Below are 25,713 nucleotides of genomic sequence, written 5' to 3' on the forward strand. Positions count from 1 at the left end.
AAGAATTATATATAGGAAGTACTATTTCGGCCATCGGGACAAGTTTCGGGGTTATCGGTATTGTACCGGGACCACCGGAAGGGTCCCGGGGGCCCACCGGGTGGGGCCACCTGTCCCGGGGGGCCACCTGGGCTGTAGGGGGTGTGCATTGGCCTACATGGGCCAAGGGCACCAGCCCCAAGAGGCCCATGTGCCTCACATTCACCTTGATGAAATTGGGTTCATTTTTACTCCACTTCTGATCGGAATTGATAGCAGGGTTCTTAATCTTTGACTTCACAAAAAATCATGCAATTTGCCTACACAGATATAGGTCACCGAACTGAAAGTGCGTTATATCGACTAGAGGGGGGTGAATAGGCGATTTTTATGAAATTCATCACAGAGGAATTTGCTAGTGAGGAAATTCCTTAGCGAAGAACTACTAGCAGCGGAATAAGTACTCAAAAGTAAACATAACAGAATACAAGCATAGTCATCATGATGTAATGAAGACAGGCACAGAGTACAGGAAGCGTAAGTACAGGATAACACAAGATGAGGACAAACAGACTGAAGAAATTGAATTGAGGAAATTGTGAAAGTCTTCAGTCAAAGTCTTCAAACACAGATATGAACAAACACACAACACAGTTAGGAGGAAATGAACGAGTTGAGGGAATAGAACCAGTAAGCTTGGTGAAGATAATGATTTGGTAGACCAGTTCCAACTGCTGTCTCAGTTGTACGTCTGGTTGGAGCGGCTGAGTATTTAAACTCGAGGACACACAGTCCCGGACACCCAGTGCTGAGCACGCAGCTCAGGACACCAAGTCCTCACCGTATTCTCCTTGAACTAAGGTCACACAGACCTCGTCCAATCACTCATGGTAAGTCTTCAGGTGACTTCCGAACCTTCACAAACTTGGTCACTCGGCGATCCACAATTCCTCTTGGATGCTCTATACCATGACGCCTAACCGTTTGGAAGAAGCACAATCTTCAAAGGTAACAAGCGTCGGATCCACGCAAGATCAATCTCTTCAGTGATGCTCAATCACTTGGGGTTTGTAGGTGTTTGGGGTTTGGGTTTTTCCTCACTTGATGATTTTCGCTCAAAGTCCTCGGAAGATGGGTTGCTCTCAAATGACAAGTGTCAGTTTCTCTCGAAGAAGCCAACCAGCTAGTGGTTGTAGGGGGCGGCTATTTATAGCCTAGGGAGCAGCCCGACATGATAAGACATAAATACCCTTCAATGATATGACCGTTAGGTGGATAGATATTTTGGGACAGCTGGCGCATAGCACAGCAATGGTCGGAATTTTGAGTAGCAAAATCCTCAGGGCTATCATGTTCCTCACTGTGTAGGTAATCCGCACTGGCGAATTCCTAACTCTTCAGTCAGAACAAATTCCTCAGAGACCAGAAGAACTTCGTCTCTGTCACTGAAGAAATTGACTGAACTGTATGAGATTTCCAATGGCTTCACTCGAAGGGATTGGTACGTGTAGGATTTGAGTTGAGCATCACTTGGAAATTTTTCCTTAGTATTTCCTCAACCCCCTTTAACAGTACGGTGTTTCCTATGACTCAAAAAAGAGAAAATGAAACTACGAAAACAAAAGTCTTCACGCTTCATGTTCCTTGAATGAATACCAAGTCTTCAAGGTCACACCAATTTCTTTGCTTTCAAAGTCTTTAGAAAGTCTTCAGAATACCAAAGTCTTCAGACGAAGAACTTAATTTTTAGGGGTCGACTTTCTCTGTAATTATCAAACTCCTCATAGACTTATAGACCTGTGTACACTCATAAACACATTAGTCCCTTAACCTATAAGTCTTCAATACACCAAAATCACTAAGGGGCACTAGATGCACTTACAATCTCCCCCTTTTTGGTGATTGATGACAATATAGGTTAATTTTTCAACGGGAATAAACATATGAAGTGTAAATATTGATATTGAGGAATTTTATTGCAAGATATAGAAGAAATCCCCCTGAGGATGTGCATAGTGAGGAATTTTCTTTTGAAGCAATGCACACTTGAAGAGTTGAATCATGGAGATCCCCCCTATATCTTGTAATTCATACACGCATTTGACATATAACAGTGAAGAATTTGAAATGCATGATGAAATATGGTGACTGATATAATTCAGCATGCGTGCAATAATATTAACGAGGAATAAGCATGCAGAAAAACATATCAAGAGTATCAGAGCACCATCGGGTTTAAGTTTACAACTCGATCCAATAAAGTCTCAGAATAACGAGAGTTGTAACTTGAGTAAAAATGCCCATATAGAAAGACCCGCTTGAATACTAACTCAAAATTCTCCCCCTTTATCATCAAATGACCAAAAGGATCGAATATGAGGACTAACGCCCCTGAAGAATATCAAGTTGGTGAAGGAGCGCCAGCGTTGTTGGGGTCGTTTGTTGTAGTAGGGCCTGCCACAGTGTCGTCCAAGTCTTCATTTTCATCAGTGTCGCGCGATGAAGAATATGAGCTGGCCACCAGAGAAGGAACCTTGACCTTCTTGAATTTCTTCGGTGGAGGTGCAGACCAGTCAAAATCTTCCTTGAGACCCATTTTCTTCAGCTCGTCTTCACCATACAGATGTGACAGGATTGCCCAGGTGCGACCGAAGACTTCATGGAGGTAGTAATGGTTTTTCTTCACTGCATTGTGTGTAGCAGTCATATTGTGAAGAAATCAACCAAACTGACGCTTAACCCATTTGTGATTTCGATCCACCTTCTGGTGAATACTAAGCAGAAGCTCACGATCAGTCATCACACGAGGAGCAGTGGCTTGAGGAGTAGACTTGGGTGCATTGGCAGAGTCATGTGTGGCAGAGTCATCATTGGTGGAATAAGAGGCAGCTTTGCGAAACTTACCATCCAATGGACGAATGCCTTCATCTATAACAGCTGGTGCCTTGCCCTTTCCATCAACTAAGGAATAGGTCTGCTTGAGGACTTCAATCGGGGGCAAGTAGCTGAGGTGATTCTGAAAATTAGCTTTGTAGTTGAGTGAAGACCTTGTCCTGAGGAATCTCATAATCCAAGGTGCATAAGGCTTCAGCTCAAACGGAGATAGTGCAACATTTGCCAGAGTCCTCATGAAGAAATCGTGATAATTGACAGGAATGCCATGAACGATGTTGAATACCAGATTCTTCATGATGCCAACAATTTCCTCATCAGATGAGTCATGGCCTTTGATAGGACTCATTGTCCTTGTAAGAATACGATAGACAGTTCTGGGCACATAAAGCAATTCCTTCATGAGGAATTTGGTTCTTGGTGCCTGACCTGGCTTCAAAGGTTTCATCAGAACCTGCATGTAGTGATTTGTAAGCTCAGGTTCACTGTAGATGCAACGAGCGTCTTCAAGGGGAGGACTGAGTGGTAAGGCATGAAGCAATTCAGAGGCTGGTGCAGTGTAGTGAGTGTTTTCAGACATCCAGTCCAGCACCCATGAATTCACATCTTCAGAGTCTCCGGTGATGTGCAGCGTTGCATAAAATTGAAGATCAGTTCTTCATTCCAATCGCAGATGTTAGAGCAAAAGTTTAACAGTCCGGCGTTGTGAAGAACACTGAGGACTGGTGCGAAGCACGACAGAGATTCCATATCCACGTGAGGAATATGCTCATGGTAGAAGATTTTCTCTTTGTTGAACAGCATTGAGGAATAGAAATTGGCTTGACTAGCAGTCCAGAAACGCCTCTTCCTAATGCAAGCAGAGTTATATGGATTGTAGTCTTCGAAGAATACATGCTCGCCGAAGAAATCATCAGCCTTGAACTTCTGCTTGCGTGAGAATGGATCCTTGGGCTTGGGTAGAGGAGTGTCAGTGAGTTGCATCACGACCTCAGGAATCGCAATCTCAGGTTCTTCAGACCGAGGAATTTCTGGTTCCTCTTTAGTGGCAGTCTGCGTCTTCAGATGTTCAGCAGCAGTAGTTTCTTCAGCACTGGTGGCTGGGATTTCCTCATGTACAGATGAAGTGGGGTGAGCTTCAGAGCCCATTTGGACAGTTGGTGCAGGCGACTGAGGTATTTGCTGCAACGGTGTGAACATTGGAGAGTTTGGATGCTGACTTTCCCAGAATTCATCACTTATTACGGGTGTGGAGCAGCCAACGTCCACATCTTCATCTTCCATTTCTTCAATGCCAGCCTCTTCAGCTGTGAACTGAGGCATGGGCGAGGAGATGATAGGTGTTGAAGGGATCGTATCCACTTTAATTTCTTCATCAATCTGCTCTGACGAAGCAGCAGAATGATTTTCTTCATCAGATCCGCTAGGGATCTCATATTCTTCACCAAAAGGAACAAGGTCCTTTGATGGCCTGGTCAAGATGGGAACAACATCAATGGGATTAGCAAATGAGCTTGTCATAGGCTTCATCTTCTTCGGAGTTGAAGAATCTGAAGCAGCTGATGCTTTCCTTTTCTTCACTGCTGCACGCTCTGCAGCCTTGGTCTTCTTCATATCTGATGCAGATGGAAGGATTGGAGTTGGTGTAGGCGCAGGAGGAGCAGAGGAATTTGGTTGATTTTCTTCATTTTCTTCAGGTGCACCACTAGTGGGTGCCCTGGCAATTTCTTCAGCAGCTGGAATGCAGTCATCAGCCCTGGAACTCACGTTTTCTTCAGCAGCCTGATTGTCATCAGCGGTGCTGGCATTTTCTTCAGTAGGCTGAGCAGATGCTTCAGCCTGAGGAATTTTCTGTTGCGTTGGGGCTGCAACATTGGACGTGAACTATTCTGTGATCTTTACAAATCCGACTTTGGCTCCCAGCCAGTCAGCATAATAGCGATCAAATTCATCACTCAGTTTCTTGATTTCTAATTGGAGAGCAACAAGTTCTTCAGGTGAAAGCTTCAAAACGTTTTGCTTCAGAAAGCGCTCTTTCTTGTACTGCGCTTTCTTCACTCTCCTCCCCTGTTCAAATTTCCATTTCTCTTCTTGTATGAAGTGAGTCAGCATATGACTTTGACCAGGAGTCAGCTTGAAATCAGGCATGGGAGTGTTGGGGTCCTTGTGCCAAACATCAATGTATTCGAGGATCAACTTGGGATCCAAAAGAAGTGACACATTTGTTCCCTTGGCTCTAGCGGCCCTGACTTGCCTATATCTGATGATTTCTGCAAGTTCATCATCATCAGCTTCGTCTTCATCAGATGACACTTGGAAGGCGGCTTGCTTCTTGTGAGGAATAGGGCGAGGACCTCGTCCAGCAGTGGCCTTAGTCTTTAGTAGAGAGGGTCCCGTTGAGGAAGTTGGTGCAGCTGAGGAACTAGCTGAAGCTCCTGAGGCAATGGACATGCCTGCAGTCCTTTGGCACGAGGCAAGATGCACATGTGCTGAGGACTTTGTTGGAACAGCTGAGGACTTTGGAGGAGCTGAGGATTTTGAGGGAGCAGGAGCAACATGAGGAATTGGCCATGAGGGCTTTGAGGATTCTGGCCGTGAGGGCATTGCTGAGGAGCTTGGCCTTGAGGGCATTGTTGGTGAAGCACTTGGCTTGCATGCAGGCTTCTTTGACATAGCCTTCTTTGTCTTGACAGCAGAGGCCTCAGCAGAGGCAGCAGCAGCAGCAGAGTCTTCATTGAATTTCCTCACTGCTTCTCTGGCTTGCTTAGCCAACTTGGCTTGGCGCGTGGCCCATTCGTCAGGATCGTCCTCACCGCGCTTGAGGCTGGTGGGATCAGCTATTTGGCCAGGTGCCAATGGAGGTCTTGGGCATGGAGGATTGAGTGTGAATTTCTTCATGTACTTGGGAGTGACATATCTGTACTCCCTCCACTCTCTAGCCCATCTCCTCTCTATCTTCTGAATGCGCACCTTGCGCTCATTCTTGGTTTCCTCAGTAGGTGTGCAATACCCAGCATATATTTTATCAGGGATCTCAAACGCTGTATTGACCTCAGGCCTCTTTCCCCCTTTCTGTGGCTTCTTACCGTCAGCCATTTTCTTCAGTTGAGGAATTTGGACAATTGAATTCTCTGAAGAAGTATGCAACTTTTCTTCGAGGAATGCTGCAAATGAGTTAAGTTGATGAGAACCTAGTGATTCAGCAGCTGACATGAGTACCTGTGAACAGAGTATAGTTGCGAGGAATTTGGAGAGGTCATATGCATTCTCAGAAGGTTTTACAAAAAGAACAAGTTTGAGGAATTTGACCAGATGAGTCTTGAAGAATTTCACTAAGCATTCTTTGTCTTAGGTTCTAGAGTTGTATAGATCGAAGATCCACACAATTGAGGAATCTTGAAGAAAAATGATGCTTAGAGAAACGAATCAAGAACAGATGACTTGTGAGGTGTTTAGTGTGTGAGGATTTGAAGAAAACACCTTTGAAGATTTTGTAGATAATCATTCGAATCAACGAGGGCAGTAAAAGTAACTTTTAATTACCCTAGATGAAGAACACGACGAACAGTGAAGTGGAGAGGTGAAGTTCATCTGTGTAGATCTTCCACGCCCTAACTCGACGGAGGAAGACGGCTACGACGGCGGCGGAGTGAAGATTTCCGTGGTCGGCGCGAGTACGTTGGCGATGAGGTCGAGGCAGTGAAGCTCTTCCTCACCGGCGACGATGAAGTAGCGGCGGCGCTAGGGTTTGAGAAGCTCGAGCTGGAGAGAGATCGAGCGGAGTAAAAGAAGTGAGGAAGGGAAGGAGGGGAATTTATAGCCATGGTGAAAAACTGTTCGCCCGAAGAAATTGGACGAACGTGCCCCTGACCCTTCTCATTCGCTTGACATGTGTCACCCACGTACTGAGAGGTGGAGATCGTGTGCGATCGTGGGTGAATGGATAAGTGTATCGTGGGATGTGGAGCGGTTTGAGCGGCAAAGCCAAAATTTATATAAGATAGATTTTAACGTTCCATTCGCAATTTCTTCAGCTGACAAGGACAAAGTGAAGATTTTGAACGGGTTTCAAATAGAACGCACATGAAGAGTTTGTGAACAGATTGGGTTGAGTATAGCATAGAGGGGAAGGGTCTGATCACATTCACTTAGCAGAAAAACCAACTTGAAAGATTAGCAATAAGTGAATGCTGTAGAGGACATAAACTTATATATATATGTATATATATAGCCAATGAAGAAAAACAATGGAAACAGTGAAGACAGTGCGAAGTGGAAGAATATGATCAATTGAGGAATTTCAACTTTTGGTGGTGGCGTGACCCACCGTATAAGAATGATGATTTCAGACACCGCGTACAATTATTGTAGGGTTCTGAGAATCAAATTCTTCGTTAATTTCTTCACACTAAGAGTGTTATTCTTCATTAATTGAATAAAAATGTTTCTTCATATGTTGCACATCTAAGTCATCAATTTTGCATAAGTGTTAGGATGAGTGTCCTTTTCAAAGAACATTTGAAGATTCTAGGATATTTAGCTCACACCGCAACTTGCTAAATCTCTTCCCATCCAAGGGCTTTGTGAAGATATCGGCTAGCTATTCTTCAGTCTTCACATGCTCAATAGAAATGTCGCCCTTCAACACATGATCACGAAGAAAATGATGACGAATCTGAATGTGCTTTGTCTTCGAGTGCTGAACTGGGTTGTGAGCAATCTTGATGGCACTCTCATTATCACAGAAGAGAGGCACATTCTTCATGTTGACGCCGTAGTCCTTGAGAGTTTGCTTCATCCATAGCAATTGAGCACAGTAAGAACCAGCGGCAATGTACTCAGCTTCAGCAGTAGATAGTGATACGTAGTTCTGTTTCTTCGAGGACCAACAGACCAAAGATCGTCCGAGGAAATGACATATACTAGATGTTGACTTGCGGTCCACACGATCACCCGCATAGTCAGAGTCAGAATATCCAATGAGATCAAAATCCGAGCCCTTGGGGTACCATAATCCAAGTGTTGGTGTGTGAGCTAGATATCGAAGAATATGCTTCTGAGCCTTATGGTGTGATTCCTTCGGTGTAGCTTGAAATCGGGCACATATGTAAACACTAAGCATTATATCTGGCCTAGATGCACATAAGTACAATAAAGAGCCAATCATGGAGCGGTATACCTTATGATCGAAGTCAATACCATTTTCATCAGTGCACAGATGATCATTTGTGGGCATAGGAATTTTGACTCCTTTGCAATCTTGCATGCCGAATTTCCTCAGTACATCCTTGAGGTATTTCTCCTCGGATATGAATATGCCATTGTGTTGTTGACGAATTTGAAGACCTAAGAAGAATTTCAACTCTCCCATCATAGACATTTGATATTCTTCACTCGTCATATAGGCAAATTCATCACTATAACGTTGGTCAGTACAGCCAAAGATAATATCATCAACATATATTTGGCACACAAACAATTCACCATCATAAGATTTAGTGAAAAGAGTGGGGTCGAGTGAACCGGGTTTGAAGCCTCTCTTCATGAAGAATTCCTTCAAGGTATCGTACCACGCCCGTGGGTCCTGCTTGAGACCATAGAGGGCCTTGTTGAGTCTGAAGACTTTGTCGGGATTCTTTGGATCTTCAAAACCTAGGGGTTGAGCAACATATACTTCTTCCTCAAGCTTACCATTGAGGAATGCACTTTTCACATTCATTTGATATAAAGTGATATCATGATGGTTAGCATAAGCAAGTAATATGCGAATAGCCTCAAGTCTAGCAACATGTGCAAAAGTTTCATCGAAATAAATTCCTTCAACCTGTGTGTAGCCTTGAGCTACGAGCTGTGCCTTATTCCTCACCACAAGGCCATTTTCATCTTGCTTGTTGCGGTAGATCCACTTTGTGCCAATGATATTGTGCTTGTGAGGATCTAGACGTTTGACCAGTTCACAGACATTGTTGAGCTCGAACTGATGTAATTCTTCTTGCATGGCCTGAATCCACTCAGGCTCCAGAAATGCTTCATCTACCTTAGTGGGCTCTGTGATAGAGACAAAAGCATAGTGCCCACAAAAGTTAGATAAATGTGAAGCTTTTGAGCGTGTGAGAGGACCTGGCGCTTTGATGTCATTGATGATCTTTTCAACTGGCACTTCTTTTGCAATGCGAGGATGAGCTGGTTGTCGTTGAAGAATTTGATCGGCATTTTCTTCAGCACCATTTTCTTCAGCATTTTCTTCAGGTGCATTAGCATGCCTTATTCCTCACCATAAGGCCATTTTCATCTTGCTTGTTGCTGTAGATCCACTTTGTGCCAATGATATTGTGCTTGCGAGGATCTGGGCGTTTGACCAGTTCCCAGACATTGTTGAGCTCGAACTGATGTAATTCTTCTTGCATGGCCTGAATCCACTCAAGCTCCAGAAATGCTTCATCTACCTTAGTGGGCTCTGTAATAGAGACAAAAGCATAGTGCCCACAAAAGTTAGATAAATGTGAAGCTTTTGAGCGTGTGAGAGGACCTGGCGCTTTGATGTCATTGATGATCTTTTCAACTTGCACTTCTTTTGCAATGCGAGGATGAGCTGGTTGTTGTTGAAGAATTTGATCAGCATTCTCTTCAACACCATTTTCTTCAGTATTTTCTTCAGGTGCATTAGCTCGACGTTCTTCATGTTCTGGAATGAATTCTTCAGCAGATTCTTCAGTGGGAATGACATCCTCAGTAGCCTTGAACTTGATAGTTTCCTCAGGTGCTGGTTCATCTATCACAGTAGATAGGTGCTCTCTTTGCGAGCCATTAGTTTCATCGAACCGCACATCTACAGTTTCAACAACCTTGTGAAGAACGTTGTTGAAGACTCTGTAGGTGTGCGAGTCCTTTCCGTAACCAAGCATAAAACCTTCATGTGCTTTCGGTGCAAATTTTGAGTTGTGATGAGGATCTCTAATCCAACATTTAGCACCGAAGACTTTGAAATAACTTACATTGGGTTTCTTATCAGTGAGGAGTTCATAGGCAGTCTTCTTGAAGAATTTGTGAAGATATACTCTGTTGATGATGTGGCGCGCAGTATCAATTACCTCGGTCCAGAAACGACGAGGCATTTTGTATTGATCAAGCATAGTGCGAGCCATCTCAGCAAGAGTCCTGTTCTTGCGCTCCACGACGCCGTTCTGCTGAGGAGTATAGGGAGCAGATAACCCATGGGTAATACCAAGTTCATCAAGATAGTCATCGAGACTAGAATTCTTGAACTCAGTGCCATTGTCACTTATGATGTGCTTGATCTTCACACCAAAGTTGGTTGAAGCCCTCGAGGAAAATCATTTGAAGACTTCCTGCACTTCATGTTTGTAAGTAACAAGGTGTACCCATGTGTAATGAGAGTAATCATCAACAATAACAAAGCCATATTGAGATGCTTCATTTGAAATAGCAGAATAATGATTAGGACCAAAGAGATCCATGTGAAGCAATTCAAATGGGCGAGTGGTGGTCATGATAGTCTTCGCTGGATGCTTGGCCTTTGTCATCTTCCCAGCTTCACAGGCTCCACATAGGTGATCCTTGAGGAATTTGACATTCTCGATGCCAATGACATGCTTCTTCTTCGCAAGCGTGTGCAAATTCCTCATGCCTGCATGACCAAGTCGTCGATGCCAGAGCCAGCCTTCTGAATCTTTTGCAAGTAGACACACGGCTGATTGTGGTCCTGTAGAGAAATCAACAATATACAGGTCTCCTCTCCTAAAGCCTTCGAAGACTTTGAAATTGTCAGCTTCCATAAGCACAACACAACAGTACTTGCCAAAGACAACAACCATATCAAGATCACAAAGCATTGAGACAGACATAAGGTTGTAACCTAGGGACTCAACAAGCATGACTTTGTCCATGTGTCGATCCTTTGTGATCGCAACCTTACCTAGACCCAATACCTGACTTTTACCTTTGTCCGCAAACATGATATGCTTCAGATGCGGCGGAGATAATGGCGCATCCATCAATAGATTCTTATCACCAGTCATGTGATTTGTACATCCACTATCGAGGACCCACTCAGTGGCTTTGGGTTGATCATCCTACAGATGAATTAGTGCAGCTTACACACTCATATACTTCATCAGTGAAGAATATGACATCATTTCATCAGATCAATTTCATCAAGCAACAGAACAGATAAAGCAGTGTGAGGACGTGGGAAATGAAAGTTCATTTCTTCATGATTAGCCTGCGTCCTATCAGGCATGCTCAGGTCTCGAGCAAATTCTTCAGACGATTATGTACGTCTGGAGACCTGACCCTGCAGAAGAGATTAGTTCTTTTTCTTCACCACCCACATCTGAAGGGGTGGCAAAGAGTTCATCATTCTGCGAGCTCCATACGAGAAGGATGGCATAGAAGCCAGTCCATTTCGTTTCACATAAGAGAGGTTAGAATAAGCATAAGAGTGAGCAGAGAAATTCTTCGAGGACTTATGGACATAACGATTTGAAGAATACTGCACATATCGATAATCCTTAGATCTTCCCTGCGAAACAGATGGGTTAGCATGATGATGTTCATATGAAGACGTTGATCCTTTTGAGGAATATGATCCATGTGAGGAGTTTGGTCCGTATGAGAACTTGGATCCATATGAAGAATTTGGTCCATATGAAGAATTTGATCTGGGGTTCCTATTCTTCACAGGTGGCGTCATGATGACATTCACCTGAAGATTTTCAAGGCATCTTTTGGGAACCCCGATTTTCTTCATAGGGGGACCGTTCCTGCAGTTAGTGCCAACATATCTAGCAAATACTTCACCATTCTGATTTTTGAACAGTTTGTAGTTGGAGTCAAATGAATCATCATCAGAATGAGGAGATTCACATGCAAATCCAGATAGGTTAGATGGATCAACTGGAGGTCCCTTTGCAGCAACCCATGTAGTTTTGGGGTACTACTCAGGCTTCCAATATGTACCATCAGCATTGAATTTTCTCTCAAAAGCAATACCCTCTTTCCTAGGGTTCCTATTGAGGATCTACTTTTTAAGCACATCACAAAGAGTCTGATGCCCTTTGAGGCTTTTGTACATGCCTGTCATGTACAATTCCTTCAACCCTGCATCATCAGTGATACTAGTAATGTTCTCAGATGAGGAATTAGTGATAGCAGAGGCATGTGAAGAATTTGAAACATTAGCAGCATTTGAACATTCAGGTGAAGAATTAGCAGATTCACGTTCAATGCATTTCAAACATGGAGGAACAAATTCTTCCTGAGAAGCGCTAATTTGTTGAGCAAGTAATGAATCGCGCTCCTTCTGAAGATCTTCATCACTCACTCTTAGCTTCTCAAGGTCTTGCTTTCTTTGAAGAAATTCATAAGAAAGCTTCTCATGATCAGATAAGAGAGTGTTATGATGACCTTGAAGATTGTCAAACCTAGTCTGAAGTCTCTGAAGATTTTCAGTCAAGGCTTTAGTGCAATCCATTTCTTCACCCAACATATCATCACTTTTGTCTAGCATATTTTGAACCTTTTCAAGAGCCCTTTGTTGTTTTACAGCAATCTTAGCAAGTTTAGAATAGCTGGGCTTAAGGTTTTCATCATATTCATTATCACTTGATTCAGAGGAGGTATATTTGAGTACCTTGGCACCCTTTGCCATGAAGCAGTAGGTGGGAGCGTAGTCATCATCGCCTTCATCAGCCTTGTTGGTGAGGTCATTTTCTTCAGTGTTGAAGATAGACTTGCTGACGAATGCAGTAGGGAGAGCTAGGCTAGCCACTCCGGATTCGGACTCCTCAGATGTCTCCTCTTCCTCATTTTCTTCAGATTCAGCCTCAGAGTCCATTTCCTTGCCAATGAATGCCCTAGCCTTCTTGGAGCTGCTCTTCTTGTGATATGAAGGCTTTGAGGATTTTGATGATGAAGATTTTGTGGATTTCTTCTTTTTCTTCGCATCATCAGAACTGTAATCCTTGTATTTCTTCTTCTTTGATTCCCTTTCTCACTGAGGACAATCTTGAATGTAATGTCCAGGTTTCTTGCATTTGTGACAGAGCCTCCTTTTGTAGTCATTGGATGAGGAATCATTGCTCCTTGTGGGTCTTCCAAAGCGACCACGTCTTGAGAACTTTTGGAACTTCTTCATGAGCAGAGCTAGATCATGGCTTAGTTCTTCAGGATCGCCAAGGCTGCTATCAGAGTCTTCATCTTCGGACTCAGATACTGCCTTGGCCTTCAGTGCACGTGATCTGCCATAGCTCGAACCATAGAGATCTCTTTTTTCAGCAAGTTGGAACTCATGAGTATTTAGCCTCTCGAGAATATCAGCAGGATCAAGTAACTTGTAATCAGCACGTTCTTGTATCATCAATGCCAGAGTGTCAAATGAGGAATCAAGCGATCTCAGCAATTTCTTCACCACCTCATGGTCGGTGATGTCAGTGGCACCAAGTGCTTGAAGCTCATTTGAGATGTCAGTGAGGCGATCGAAGGTTTGTTGAACATTTTCATTGTCGAGTCTTTTGAAGCGATTGAAGAGATTGCGAAAAACATCAACTCGAGAGTCACACTGTGTTGAGACTCCTTCATTCACTTTGGACAACCTGTCCCAGATAAGCTTCACTGTCTCCAAAGCACTCACTCTGCCATACTGTCCTTTGCTCAGATGGCCACATATGATATTCTTCGCTTGAGAGTCGAGTTGCTTGAATCTCTTCACATCAGCAGCATTCAGAGAAGGTGTGACTGAGGGAACACCATTTTCCACAACATACCACAGATCGTTATCAATTGCCTCAAGATGCATTCGCATCTTATTCTTCCAGTAGAGGTAGTCTGTCCCATCAAAGGTAGGACACCCCGCAGAGACCTTGATCATACCTGCGGTCGACATAACTAAAACTCCAGGCGGTTAAACCAAAATCACACAGAACAAGGGAGTACCTTGCTCTGATACCAATTGAAAGTGCGTTATATCGACTAGAGGGGGGGTGAATAGGTGATTTTTATGAAATTCTTCACTAAGAAATTTGCCGGTGAGGAAATTCCTTAGCGAAGAACTACTAGCAGCAGAATAAGTACTCAAAAGTAAACATAACAGAATACAAGCATAGTCATCATGATGAAATGAAGACAGGCACAGAGTACAGGAAGCGTAAGCACATGATAACACAAGATGAGGACAAACAGACTGAAGAAATTGAATTGAGGAAATTGAGAAAGTCTTCAGTCAAAGTCTTCAAACACAGATATGAACAAACACACAACACAGTTATGAGGAAATGAACGAGTTGAGGGAATAGAACCAGTAAGCTTGGTGAAGATAATGATTTGGTAGACCAGTTCCAACTGCTGTCTTAGTTGTACGTCTGGTTGGAGCGGCTGAGTATTTAAACTCGAGGACACACAGTCCTGGACACCCAGTCCTGAGCACGCAGCTCAGGACACCAAGTCCTCACCGTATTCTCCTTGAACTAAGGTCACACAGACCTCGTCCAATCACTCATGGTAAGTCTTCAGGTGACTTCCGAACCTTCACAAACTTGGTCACTCGGCGATCCATAATTCCTCTTGGATGCTCTAGACCATGACGCCTAACCGTCTGGAAGAAGCACAATCTTCAAAGGTAACAAGCGTCGGATCCACGCAGGATCAATCTCTTCAGTGATGCTCAATCACTTGGGGTTTGTAGGTGTTTGGGGTTTGGGTTTTTCCTCACTTGATGATTTTCGCTCAAAGTCCTCGGAGGATGGGTTGCTCTCAAATGACAAGTGTCAGTTTCTCTCGGAGCAGCCAACCAGCTAGTGGTTGTAGGGGGCGGCTATTTATAGCCTAGGGAGTAGCCCGACATGATAAGACATAAATGCCCTTCAATGATATGACCGTTAGGTGGATAGATATTTTGGGACAGCTGGCGCATAGCACAGCAACGGTCGGAATTTTGAGTAGCAAAATCCTCAGGGCTATCATGTTCCTCACTGTGTAGGTAATCCGCACTGGAGAATTCCTAACTCTTCAGTTAGAACAAATTCCTCAGAGACCAGAAGAACTTCGTCTCTGTCACTGAAGAAATTGACTGAATTGTATGAGATTTCCAATGGCTTCACTCGAAGGGATTGGTAGGTGTAGGATTTTGAGTTGAGCATCACTTGGAAATTTTTCCTTAGTATTTCCTCAACCCCCTTTAACAGTACGGTGTTTCCTATGACTCAAGAAATAGAAAATGAAACTACGAAAACAAAAGTCTTCACGCTTCATGTTCCTTGAATGAATACCAAGTCTTCAAGGTCACACCAATTTCTTCACTTTCAAAGTCTTTAGAAAGTCTTCAGAATACCAAAGTCTTCAGACGAAGAACTTCATTTTTAGGGGTCGACTTTCTCTGTAATTATCAAACTCCTCATAGACTTATAGACCTGTGTACACTCATAAACACATTAGTCCCTTAACCTATAAGTCTTCAATACACCAAAATCACTAAGGGGCACTAGATGCACTCACACAAACGTAAGGTGGTACTCATTTATTGTGAGTAACTAGAGGATACCCCGCATGTTGCTTCGGGAATTAATTGCAATATATTTTGAATGATTTGATTGTGTGAAATATGAATAGATGAATTAATAATATATGAACTAGAACTAAAAATACATTTTATACGTCGTATTTGACTATTGTGTAGTTGAAAAATATTTATTGAATATAAGTTGCATGATATAATTGAAAATTTTTCTCATACATGTTGAGTGGACCTATGATGAGGTGTGAAAGTTCGTGGATGTCACCTAGAGGGGGGGGTTGCGCTTTAAAATAGTTATGGTTTAGGCTTGAACAAATGGGGAATAAAACTAGCGTTTAATTTATCAAGCACAAAACCTAGATCAGTTAGGCTCACTTATGTGCACCAAAAACTTATGCTAAGTAAGATAAACAACTAAGGGATAGTAATATATATATATATAACATGAAACACTATGGCTATCACAAAGTAAAGTGCATAAGTAAATGGCTCGGGTAAGAAATAACCGAGGCACGCAGAGACAACAATGTATCTTGAAGTTCACACCCTTGTGGATGCTATCCGTTTGGAGTGGTGTGGAGGCATAATGCTCCCCAAAATGCCACTAGGGCCACCGTAATCTCCTCATGCCCTCACACAATGAAAGGTGGCGTGATTCCACTAAGGGATCCTTGAGGGCGGTTACCGAACCCGTACAATTGGCGACCGTTGTGGACGGTCACCAAACCCGTACAATTGGCGACCCTTGTGGGCGGTCACCAAACACGTATATTTGGCGACCCTTGGGGAGCACACCAAACCCGTACAAATTGCTCGGGGCAATCTTCACAACTTAATTGGAGACCCTGAAGCTTGCCCCGAGCTTCCCACCATAATGGTTGAGCTCTGTGACACCACCAACCGTCTAGGGCGTCCAAGCACCCAAGAGGCACAAGCTCTAGGGTGCCCAAACACCCAAGAGTAATAAGCTACTCAACTTTTCACTTCCACGAATCACCATGGAGAACTCAAATGGATAAAACTAATGCAATGGTAAGAACAAACGAAGTGCTCAAGTCCCGCACTCTCAAATCCCGCCAAAGCAATGAAAGCTATGGAGGAATACGAGAGGAAGAACAAGGAGAACACAAAAGAACTCCAAGATCTAGATCCACAAGCAGGTTCCTCTCACTTAGAGAAGATATGGATTGGTGGAAATGTAGATCTAGATCTACTCTCCCTTTTTTCTCAAAAGATGCAAGATTCATGGTAGGAATGGAGAGTAAGCAAAGCTTTTTGGAGGTCAACAATGGAGGAGAAATCTTGCTTTGAACGGTTGGGGCAATGGGGAAGAAGACCCCCTTTTATAGTGGGTGGAGAGATCCAACCATTAAGTTCACCGGTCGTGCTCAAGCGATGCTACCGCTCCGGGGAGCGGTACTTCCGCTTCGCCCAGTCAACGCAACCCAACGAGTACAGAAGTACAAGGACGGTAGTTTCGCCAGAGCGGTACTACCGCTCCGACTAGTGGTATTACAGCTAATTGTTGACGGGTTACAAAGGAACCGGCAGAAGTGGAGCGGTGCTAGAGCGGAAGTAGCGGAGGTAGTAGCAAGCAGCAGTACCGCACAAGCGGTACTACTCTTCAATTACCGTTTATAAAACAAAGACTCGCAGAAGCTAAATTCCAAGTGGAAGTAGGAGCGGCATTGGTCTATGGAAGTACCGCTCGGTACTACCGCCTGGATGCTGTAAAATTGCCCGAGCAAAACAGATGGATGTAAGTAAGACTAAAACCGCCATAACTTCTGCAAATGAACTTTGTTTTCGACGAACTCAACCTTGATAGAAAGCTAACAACAAGATATGTGAAACCTCCATAAGTGAAGATCTGACAAAAACTCTGACAACAAAAACAAGAGATGATGCACATGAAATCCGTTTTCAATGAACTTGAGCATGTTGAGAAGATGAACACAAGCTACAAACTCACATAGAGAAAGGCCAAACAAGAACCAAGAAATATGATGCCAAGGAGGCAATGGTTTGAGCTCTCTATGAACGATGTGATCAAGCTACTGACGTGAGAGCCCCCCTTGATAGTACGACTATCGATCCTATAACCCGGTCTCCCAACTAACACCATGAGACCGGTAAAATAGAAAACCTATCAAGGACCAACCTTTGCCTAGCGCATAGCCCACTTGAGCTAGATGATAATGATCTTGTCCTCCTCAAGTTCTATCACCTTTCTTGGTTGCGCTGGCTCGATGAAGCCTAGTAGTTTTCTCCCCTATACTCCACTATGGGTGAGCCTCTTCTTAGGACATCTTCACATGTCCATTGTCACCACAATGGACGGAAAGCTTCAAGGATGTGATCTCTTCGTGATGCTGCACTTGAACTTGCCAGACACAACCTTGATGACGATCACCACTTGTTGTCACCCTCTATTGGTTATATGAAGTCTTCCTTTTAATGCAAGCCCATGAAAACATGTCTAACCCCACAAAGAAACCTCACAAATACCATGGTTTAGTACTTAAAGCGCAGTTGACAATGCCCACCATAGCATGAGATCTCTCTTGATCCCACTTGGTAAATATTTTACGCATTGTGTGTTGGTCAACTTAAATCACTCTTTGTATTTAGTCTTGATCAACCTTAAATCTTATCTTCTCACTTCATTAAGATGATGTCTTGATGGTAAACATGAATGTTTACACAATCTTCTTCTTCAAGACATGCTTGCAATAGGCTCAACGCTCACATGACCAATCTTTGAATAACTCCATGAATAACACCTTGATCAACACATAATCTCCTTCTTATAGCCTTGAAACCAACTAATAGTCTTCAAGCCATGCTTATGGACAAACCCTTCAAATATCACTCAAGGCAAACATTAGTCTATAGGGATTATCATCAATTACCAAAACCAAACATGGGGGCACCATGCTCTTTTAAGGTGGCATATGTGCATGTTAAGATAATAGAGGTAGTGAACATGAACTATTAAGGTATATAGGATTTGCCTTTGAATCCATCACAGGTCCAATAACTGATAACGATGGTCTCATACTGATTCGGTGATGACATGATCCATAGATCAACTGTTGGTACTTCGAGTAATGCTTGAAACAACACCAAACCAGAATGATCAACCTGAACCAATGCGTTAGTGAACTGTTAACGATGTGTGGTCAATTTGTCGTGCTCCCTCAATTGAAAATCGACCTCATAAAGTGGGGTCCATTCTTTGGTTGCGCATAGCATAGGTGCAATGTTGCTTCGCAAGGACTCCTTGACTTGAAAACACAATCGATGGTTACTCACGGTTGAGATTGTGAGTCATTTTTTTCACTCATCCAACCCAATTTATATTTGGAGTGATACTGAAAAAAGCACCTGCAAAACAAAAAATCCGCAAAAGATAACCGAAAAAGAGAAAGGCAAATAATGGGCTCACCATGACTATGCTAGTAATATAAGAGCATTTATAGATTATTAAAGTAGCGATCCAAACACTTTTATATTTATTTATGAAGGGAGTACAAGTCAAAATATGCCAGTGCGTCCAAGTAAACACTGCTTGACTGGGGGACCGGAAAATCTGCCCTTATTCGGGATGGTTCGTCCACGTCGTTTTTTCAGTGTGTGCGCTAAGTTTTCTTCCTCCTTGACTTCCCCCTGCAGCGTGAGTGGATGCACCGGTGCTCCCGATGAGTGATAAACATCGCATGACTCTACGAGAAGAAAGATCACTCCGGTCCCGACACGTGGCAACCAACCACGGTGCTCATCGGTAGATGCCGAGGCGCACAACGAAAAGTCGGTCAATGCTCCCCTTTCCCCCACAGCCAAGCCAAACAAACAGCCGGCCGTGCCATCCTATCACCGCGCCCCATTCCGCCGGATATTTTTGACGGCTCAGAGCCAGCCCACGAGACGCCCGCCCGCCCGACCCGCCCACACCGCCGCGCCGCACCTCACCTACCTGCACTGCACCGAGCGGCCCGTCTGGCCGCCTCCGCTTTCTATATAACGGCCGGCCGGGGGCCTCGCGAGGTGTCCGTCTCCTGTACGCTGCCACGCCAGAGCAGAGCAGAGCAGAATCCGGTAGCCAGATCGAACGCCCCACCCTCTCTCCCTCCCTCCCTCGCCCCCTTCCGATCGAGCCCGTCGCCATGGCGCCGCCCCGCGTCGGCCTGCTCCTCGCCCTCGCCTTGTGCCTCGCGTTCGCGCGCGCGGACGCGGCCGTGAGGGAGCTCAGGGTCGGGTACTACGCGCAGACGTGCCCCCGCGCGGAGGAGATCGTGCGGCGCGTCATGGCCCGCGCGCTCGCGCGCGAGGCCCGCAGCGTCGCCTCCGTCATGCGCCTCCAGTTCCACGACTGCTTCGTCAACGTGAGTCGCCTCTGCTCTCTTCAAACATGCGCGATCGATCCCCGTCGCGCCGCGCGCTCTGCTTGCTGCCGCCGCGTGGTGGTCTCAGTCTCAGGTCTCTGATCGGTTTCGGCGGCGATTTTATTAATTGTGCCAGGGATGCGACGGGTCGGTGCTGATGGACGCGACGCCGACGATGGCGGGGGAGAAGGAGGCGCTCTCCAACATCAACTCCCTCCGCTCCTTCGAGGTCGTGGACGAGGTCAAGAGCGCCCTGGAGGAGCAGTGCCCCGGCGTCGTCTCCTGCGCCGACATCATCATCATGGCCGCCCGCGACGCCGTCGTGCTGGTACGTGCGCCGCCTTCTCCCCCCGCACCTGGCTGCTCGGGTAACCCGTGCCGTGCCCCGTAGCCGCAGCCACGGCGCAGATTCTCCCTTGCTTTTCGTCGTTCACGAGACGAGACGGGGACGAGGCCGATGCCCATGGGGTTCCATCATTCCATTCCATTGCCTGGCGTTTCCTGTGCAATTAATTGTTGCCCCGGCCGACCTGCCGGCGGTTTCGGTTCCAGAATCCAGACTCCAGAGGCCCGGTCTTTCAAAATGGAAAAGGGGGAAGAAACTGAGAGAAACCTGGGGTCAAAATTGCCTTAATTAATTTCCTTTTTGTCCACTAGTAGTATAGGAGTACTTCAGTGCTGTGCGTATCAGTGCTCTGCCATTAATTTTTGGCAATTCTATTTGGTGCTTGGCTGGCAACACTAGTCACCGTCGTCGCAAGCGGCCCCGCCTACTCCTACCTGTGGTCAGCGTCTCTCGCACGCACCGTCTTCTCCTTGCCTTTTTTATTTATAAAAAAAAATCCTGCGCATCCACTTCGTTCGGAGCTCCTACACTGTTGACGGCACAACGAGCGATCGAGAATCGCTTATCTTCGCACTGACTTTTATTCCGGTAACCACTTGCAGTATTTGGCATTAATTTTTGCCAGAAACGTTCATGGGCAGCATGTTAATGCCCCCCTTTTAATGTTTTTCTGAAATGGTGAGTCGTAAATATTTCCAAACAAAACCGGATGCGCGATGCTTTGACAGGGACTGACGCATGGGCGCCCCTTGCTCCCCGTAACCACCACACTGAACCAGAATCGGGCTGGAATGGCGTCAGCGTCACCCCCGCGTCCATCCTGCCGTGCCCGGCAAATTTGACAAATTTGACCTGTACATAAAATCAAATCACAAAATAAACTGCCTGTGAAACTATTTCACGTGGCTGACATTTTTGTGTGACGCCCGACACAAAGGCGTTACATTACATTGTGCAACGCCTCACAGATAGGCGCTACACGCCTGACCAGCGTTGTACCCCAGACCATCTAAAAATTACTAAGTCATTGTGCAGTGCCTGAGAGCTAGGCGCTGCACTACAAAATGAAGCAACCACTAGTATAACGCCTAGAAGCTAGTCGCTACACTGTATAGTGTGGCGACTAGCTCTCAGGCGCTGCACACCGATTTAGTAATTTTCGGATCACACGGGTGCGACGCTGACCAGGCGTGTAACGCCAGTGTAGTGTAGTGCCTTCGTGTCGGGCGTCATACAAAAAGGTTAGCCGCGTGAAATAGTTTCATAAACAGTTTATTCTGTAATTTGATTTCGTGCGTAGGTTGCCGCCGTGCCTAGACAGCGTTGCACGACTCCTAGGCAGGCGCATTTAACGAGGCCGGAAACGGCCAGGCGAGGTGGCCTAGCCTGCGGAAGGGCCGACGGCCCCAGCTACAGGTATAGTAACCCTGGACGTCTCTGTGCCGACAGGCGTACCCCGTCCGGTGCTGTCGAGCCGGTCCCTGCGCCAAGAACGACGAGGGACAAGAGTAGGATAGCATGGGGCTGGGCCTCGTGCGTGGCTGGTCCACAAGAGATCCTTTGCCTCCTCTGTGTCTCACACACGTTCTGTCGGATCAGAATCAGACGATAATGCTGCCGCTGCTGCAATGAAGATCGTTTTAGTACTTCGCCTGCTCCCTTGTTGTTTTGCGCGCGTGTCGCCATGCCAACCATGCGTGGCGTTCATCTTCTCACTGAGATTCATCCGGGTGTTTGATTGGTTCAGGCCATGGAGCTAATATTTGTTTTCAGCGTATTTTAGCTCTGTTTCCATTTTGTCGTTGTTACGTTCTCGGTCGCATAGAGTTGATGGAGGGATCGATTCATCGAGTACAGTAAGCAGCTGAATTGCTTGAATATAAAAGAGCGCTGCACCATCACTAATGGGTCTTGATTTCATTATATTTTAGCACCAATTAAACTTGTTTCAGAAAGTGAAAATTGTAGGAGTTAAGAGGTTAACTTGGCAAGTTTTGATTGATAATTACTCCAGAATACAACGTCAACAACAACAATAGAGTCAATATTTTGACTTGGTTTGACTCTGAATTGTTTATTTCCTCGTCTCGCAGACTGGTGGACCCAACTGGGACGTGAGGCTCGGGCGCGAGGACAGTCTGACGGCGAGCCAGGAGGACTCGGACAACATCATGCCGAGCCCGCGCGCCAACGCGAGCGCGCTCATCCGCCTCTTCGCCGGCTACAAGCTCACCGTCACCGACCTCGTCGCGCTCTCCGGCTCGCACTCCATCGGCGAGGCCCGCTGCTTCTCCATCGTCTTCCGCCTCTACAACCAGTCGGGCTCCGGCCGCCCCGACCCCCACATGGACCCGGCCTACGGCCAGGCGCTCGACGCGCTCTGCCCCCTCACCGGCGACCAGAACGTCACCGGCGGCCTGGACGCCACCCCGGTCGTCTTCGACAACCAGTACTTCAAGGACCTGGTCCACCTCCGCGGATTCCTCAACTCCGACCAGACGCTCTTCTCCGACAACGAGGGGACCCGGCGGGTGGTGACGCAGTTCAGCCAGAACCAGGACGCCTTCTTCAGGGCCTTCATCGAGGGGATGGTCAAGCTGGGCGAGCTCCAGAACCCCAGGAAGGGGGAGATCCGGCGCAACTGCCGCGTCGCCAACGGCGGGCGGCCGCCGCTGGAGAAGCAGGTCGCGCCGTTCCGGGTGCTGGACTTCTGAACCTGGTTCTACGGTAGGCCTGTAGGTGTCTCACGGGAGCTCTGGTGTGGGAGCGATCCATATGCTTGACATAGGTTTGGTCGTGTCGCAGTTCTGTGCCTACCCAAGAATGGTTTCAGGTCTGGCTACTGCTTATTGCTAATTGTTGAGGAATAATAGAGAAATTGATGCCTCTGGTACTTTGATTGCCAAAGGCTGCATTAAGGTTTGCTTCTTTGTTGATTCTCCAAAGATTAGCTAGCGATAGTGCAAGATGCTTAGAGAGATGGTTACAAAAACAAATAATGATTTCAAGAGTCATAGAACTAGCGCTTAATGCTTAGTTTGGTTTTAAAACTTTAAAAATATGAAATTGCAGTAACTTCAATTCTACTTAAGTGTGCAGATACGATCATAATCGTGTATGTGGGAGTATCCGCGTGTATGGCCCCACTATCACTGAGTGATGGCGCTTGGGTGACGCTTTTTTGCACAAAAGGCCCTTGTATTTTTTATTTGCGAAAAAGCCAAACATCGTGACATTTTTTGCACAAAACCCCCTTGCATTTTTATTTGCGGAAAAAGCCAACCACTATACTACTAGTAGATGCGAAAATTAACACAAAAAAGTTAGAACACGAACCGGTCTAGCCACTCCACTCTTTCACGTTCGAATGCCTAATATGGATAACAAACTTATATGTATTTTTGAATCTATGAGCAGTGGGTCCCACCTATTATTACATAGTGAAAATTAACGCAAAAAACTATGGTCGCCAAGTCTCAAACCCACGACGAAAGGCTAGCATACAAGCCGCCCTAGCCACTACAATCTTTACGATTTTTTTAGACATCCTACAATCTTCATGGCCTATATGCTGACGACGTCGTCATCTTCTTAAAACCTAGCCGCGACGAGGTCGACTCCCTGCTGCACATTCTAGGTGACTTCGGAAGAGCAACCGGGCTCCGCATCAACCCAGCTAAATCGACGGTCTCCCTCATCCGTTGCGGAAGCATCAACATTGGGGAGGTGCTACAGGGTTTTGCGGGCTCGGTCGCCCCCTTCCCCATTAGGTATCTAGGCCTCCCGGTCACCACGGGCCGTCTACGCCTCGTTCACCTCCAGTTTATCATCGATAGAATCAAGGCAAGATTAGCGGGATGGAAGGGCAAGCTGCTGCCGATGGCAGGTCGCCGAGCGCTCGTCCGCTGCGTGTTGAACGCCATGCCAACCTTCGCACTCACCGTCCTCCGTGTCCCAAAGAAGATCCCCAGGGAGGTCGACAAGTGCAGGCGTCGCTTCCTTTGGCGCCAAGACGAAGAGATCACTGGTGCCAGTTGCAAGGTCAATTGGCCGACGGTGTGTGCCCCAACAGAGCAGGGAGGCCTAGGCATCCCCGACCTGCAGCGCTTCGGTAGAGCGCTCTGTCTGCGTTGGCTTTGGATCGCCTGGCATCACCCGGAAAGACCTTGGGTGGGCTCTGCATGTTGGGGAACGTAGCAGAAAACAAAAATTTTCCTACGGTTTCACCAAGATCCATCTAGGAGTTCATCTAGCAACGAGTGATCGGATGCATCTACATACCTTTGTAGATCGCGAGCGGAAGCGTTCAAAGAACGGGGATGAGGTAGTCAAACACGACGTGATCCAAATCACCGATGACCAAGCGCCGAACGGACGGCACCTCCGCGTTCAACACACGTACGGGACGGGAGATGTCTCCTCCTTCTTAATCCAGCAAGGGGGAAGGAGAGGTTGATGAAGATCCAGCAGCACGACGGCGTGGTGGTGGATGCAGGGCGTCACAGTAGCAGGGCTTCGCCTATACTACGAGAGAGAGACGTAACGGGGAGAGAGGGAGGCGCCAGGGGCTGATGTATGAAGTCCCTCCTCTCCCCCACTATATATAGGGGTGCTAGGGGGGGCGCCGACCCTAGTAGATGGAATCTACTAGGGGGGCCGTGGCCAAGGGTGGGGGGCTTGCCCCCCAAGCAAGGGGGCGCTCCCTCTAGGGTTTCCCCTCAACCCTAGCCGCATGGGCCCTAGGGGAGTGGCGCCCCAGCCCACTTTGGGCTGGGTTCCCTCCCACTTCAGCCCATGGGGCCCCCCGGGATAGGTGGCCCCACCCGGTGGACCCCCGGGACCCTTCCGGTGGTCCCGGTACAATACCGGTGACCCCGAAACTTGTCCCGATGACCGAAACAGCACTTCCTATATATAATTCTTTACCTCCGGACCATTCCGGAACTCCTCGTGACGTCCGAGATCTCATCCGGGACTCCGAACAACATTCGGGTTACTGCATATACATATCTTCACAACCCTAGCGTCACCGAACCTTAAGTGTGTAGACCCTACGGGTTCGGGAGACAAGCAGACATGACCGAGACGACTCTCCGGTCAATAACCAACAGCGGGATCTGGATACCCATGTTGGCTCCCACATGCTCCACGATGATCTCATCGGATGAACCACGATGTCGAGGATTCAATCAACCCCGTATGCAATTCCCTTTGTCAATCGATATGTTACTTGCCCGAGATTCGATCGTCGGTATCCCAATACCTCGTTCAATCTCGTTACCGGCAAGTCACTTTACTCGTACCGTAATGCATGATCCCGTGACCAGACACTTGGTCACTTTGAGCTCATTATGATGATACATTACCGAGTGGGCCCAGTGATACCTCTCCATCATACGGAGTGACAAATCCAAGTCTTGATCCATGTCAACCCAACAGACACTTTCGGAGATACCCGTAGTCTACCTTTATAGTCACCCAGTTACGTTGTGACGTTTGGTATACCCAAAGCACTCCTACGGTATCCGGGAGTTACATGATCTCATGGTCTAAGGAAAAGATACTTGACATTGTAAAATCTC

The 25,713-nt window shown here is 46.3% G+C and overlaps 1 protein-coding gene across 1 annotated transcript; it reads left to right on the plus strand.

Moving 5' to 3' along the window:
- Positions 1–19,341: 19,341 nt before the first annotated feature.
- LOC125509629 (peroxidase 17) lies at positions 19,342–23,054 on the plus strand. Its single transcript, XM_048674646.1, has 3 exons — positions 19,342–19,785; positions 19,922–20,113; positions 22,225–23,054. Exons 1-3 carry the CDS (start codon positions 19,567–19,569, stop codon positions 22,843–22,845), a joined length of 1,032 nt encoding a protein of 343 aa, XP_048530603.1. The 5' UTR covers positions 19,342–19,566; the 3' UTR covers positions 22,846–23,054.
- The last annotated feature ends 2,659 nt before the right edge of the window (positions 23,055–25,713 follow it).

The sequence above is a fragment of the Triticum urartu genome, chromosome 5 (assembly GCF_003073215.2).
Source record: "Triticum urartu cultivar G1812 chromosome 5, Tu2.1, whole genome shotgun sequence".
NCBI classification, from domain to species: domain Eukaryota; kingdom Viridiplantae; phylum Streptophyta; class Magnoliopsida; order Poales; family Poaceae; genus Triticum; species Triticum urartu.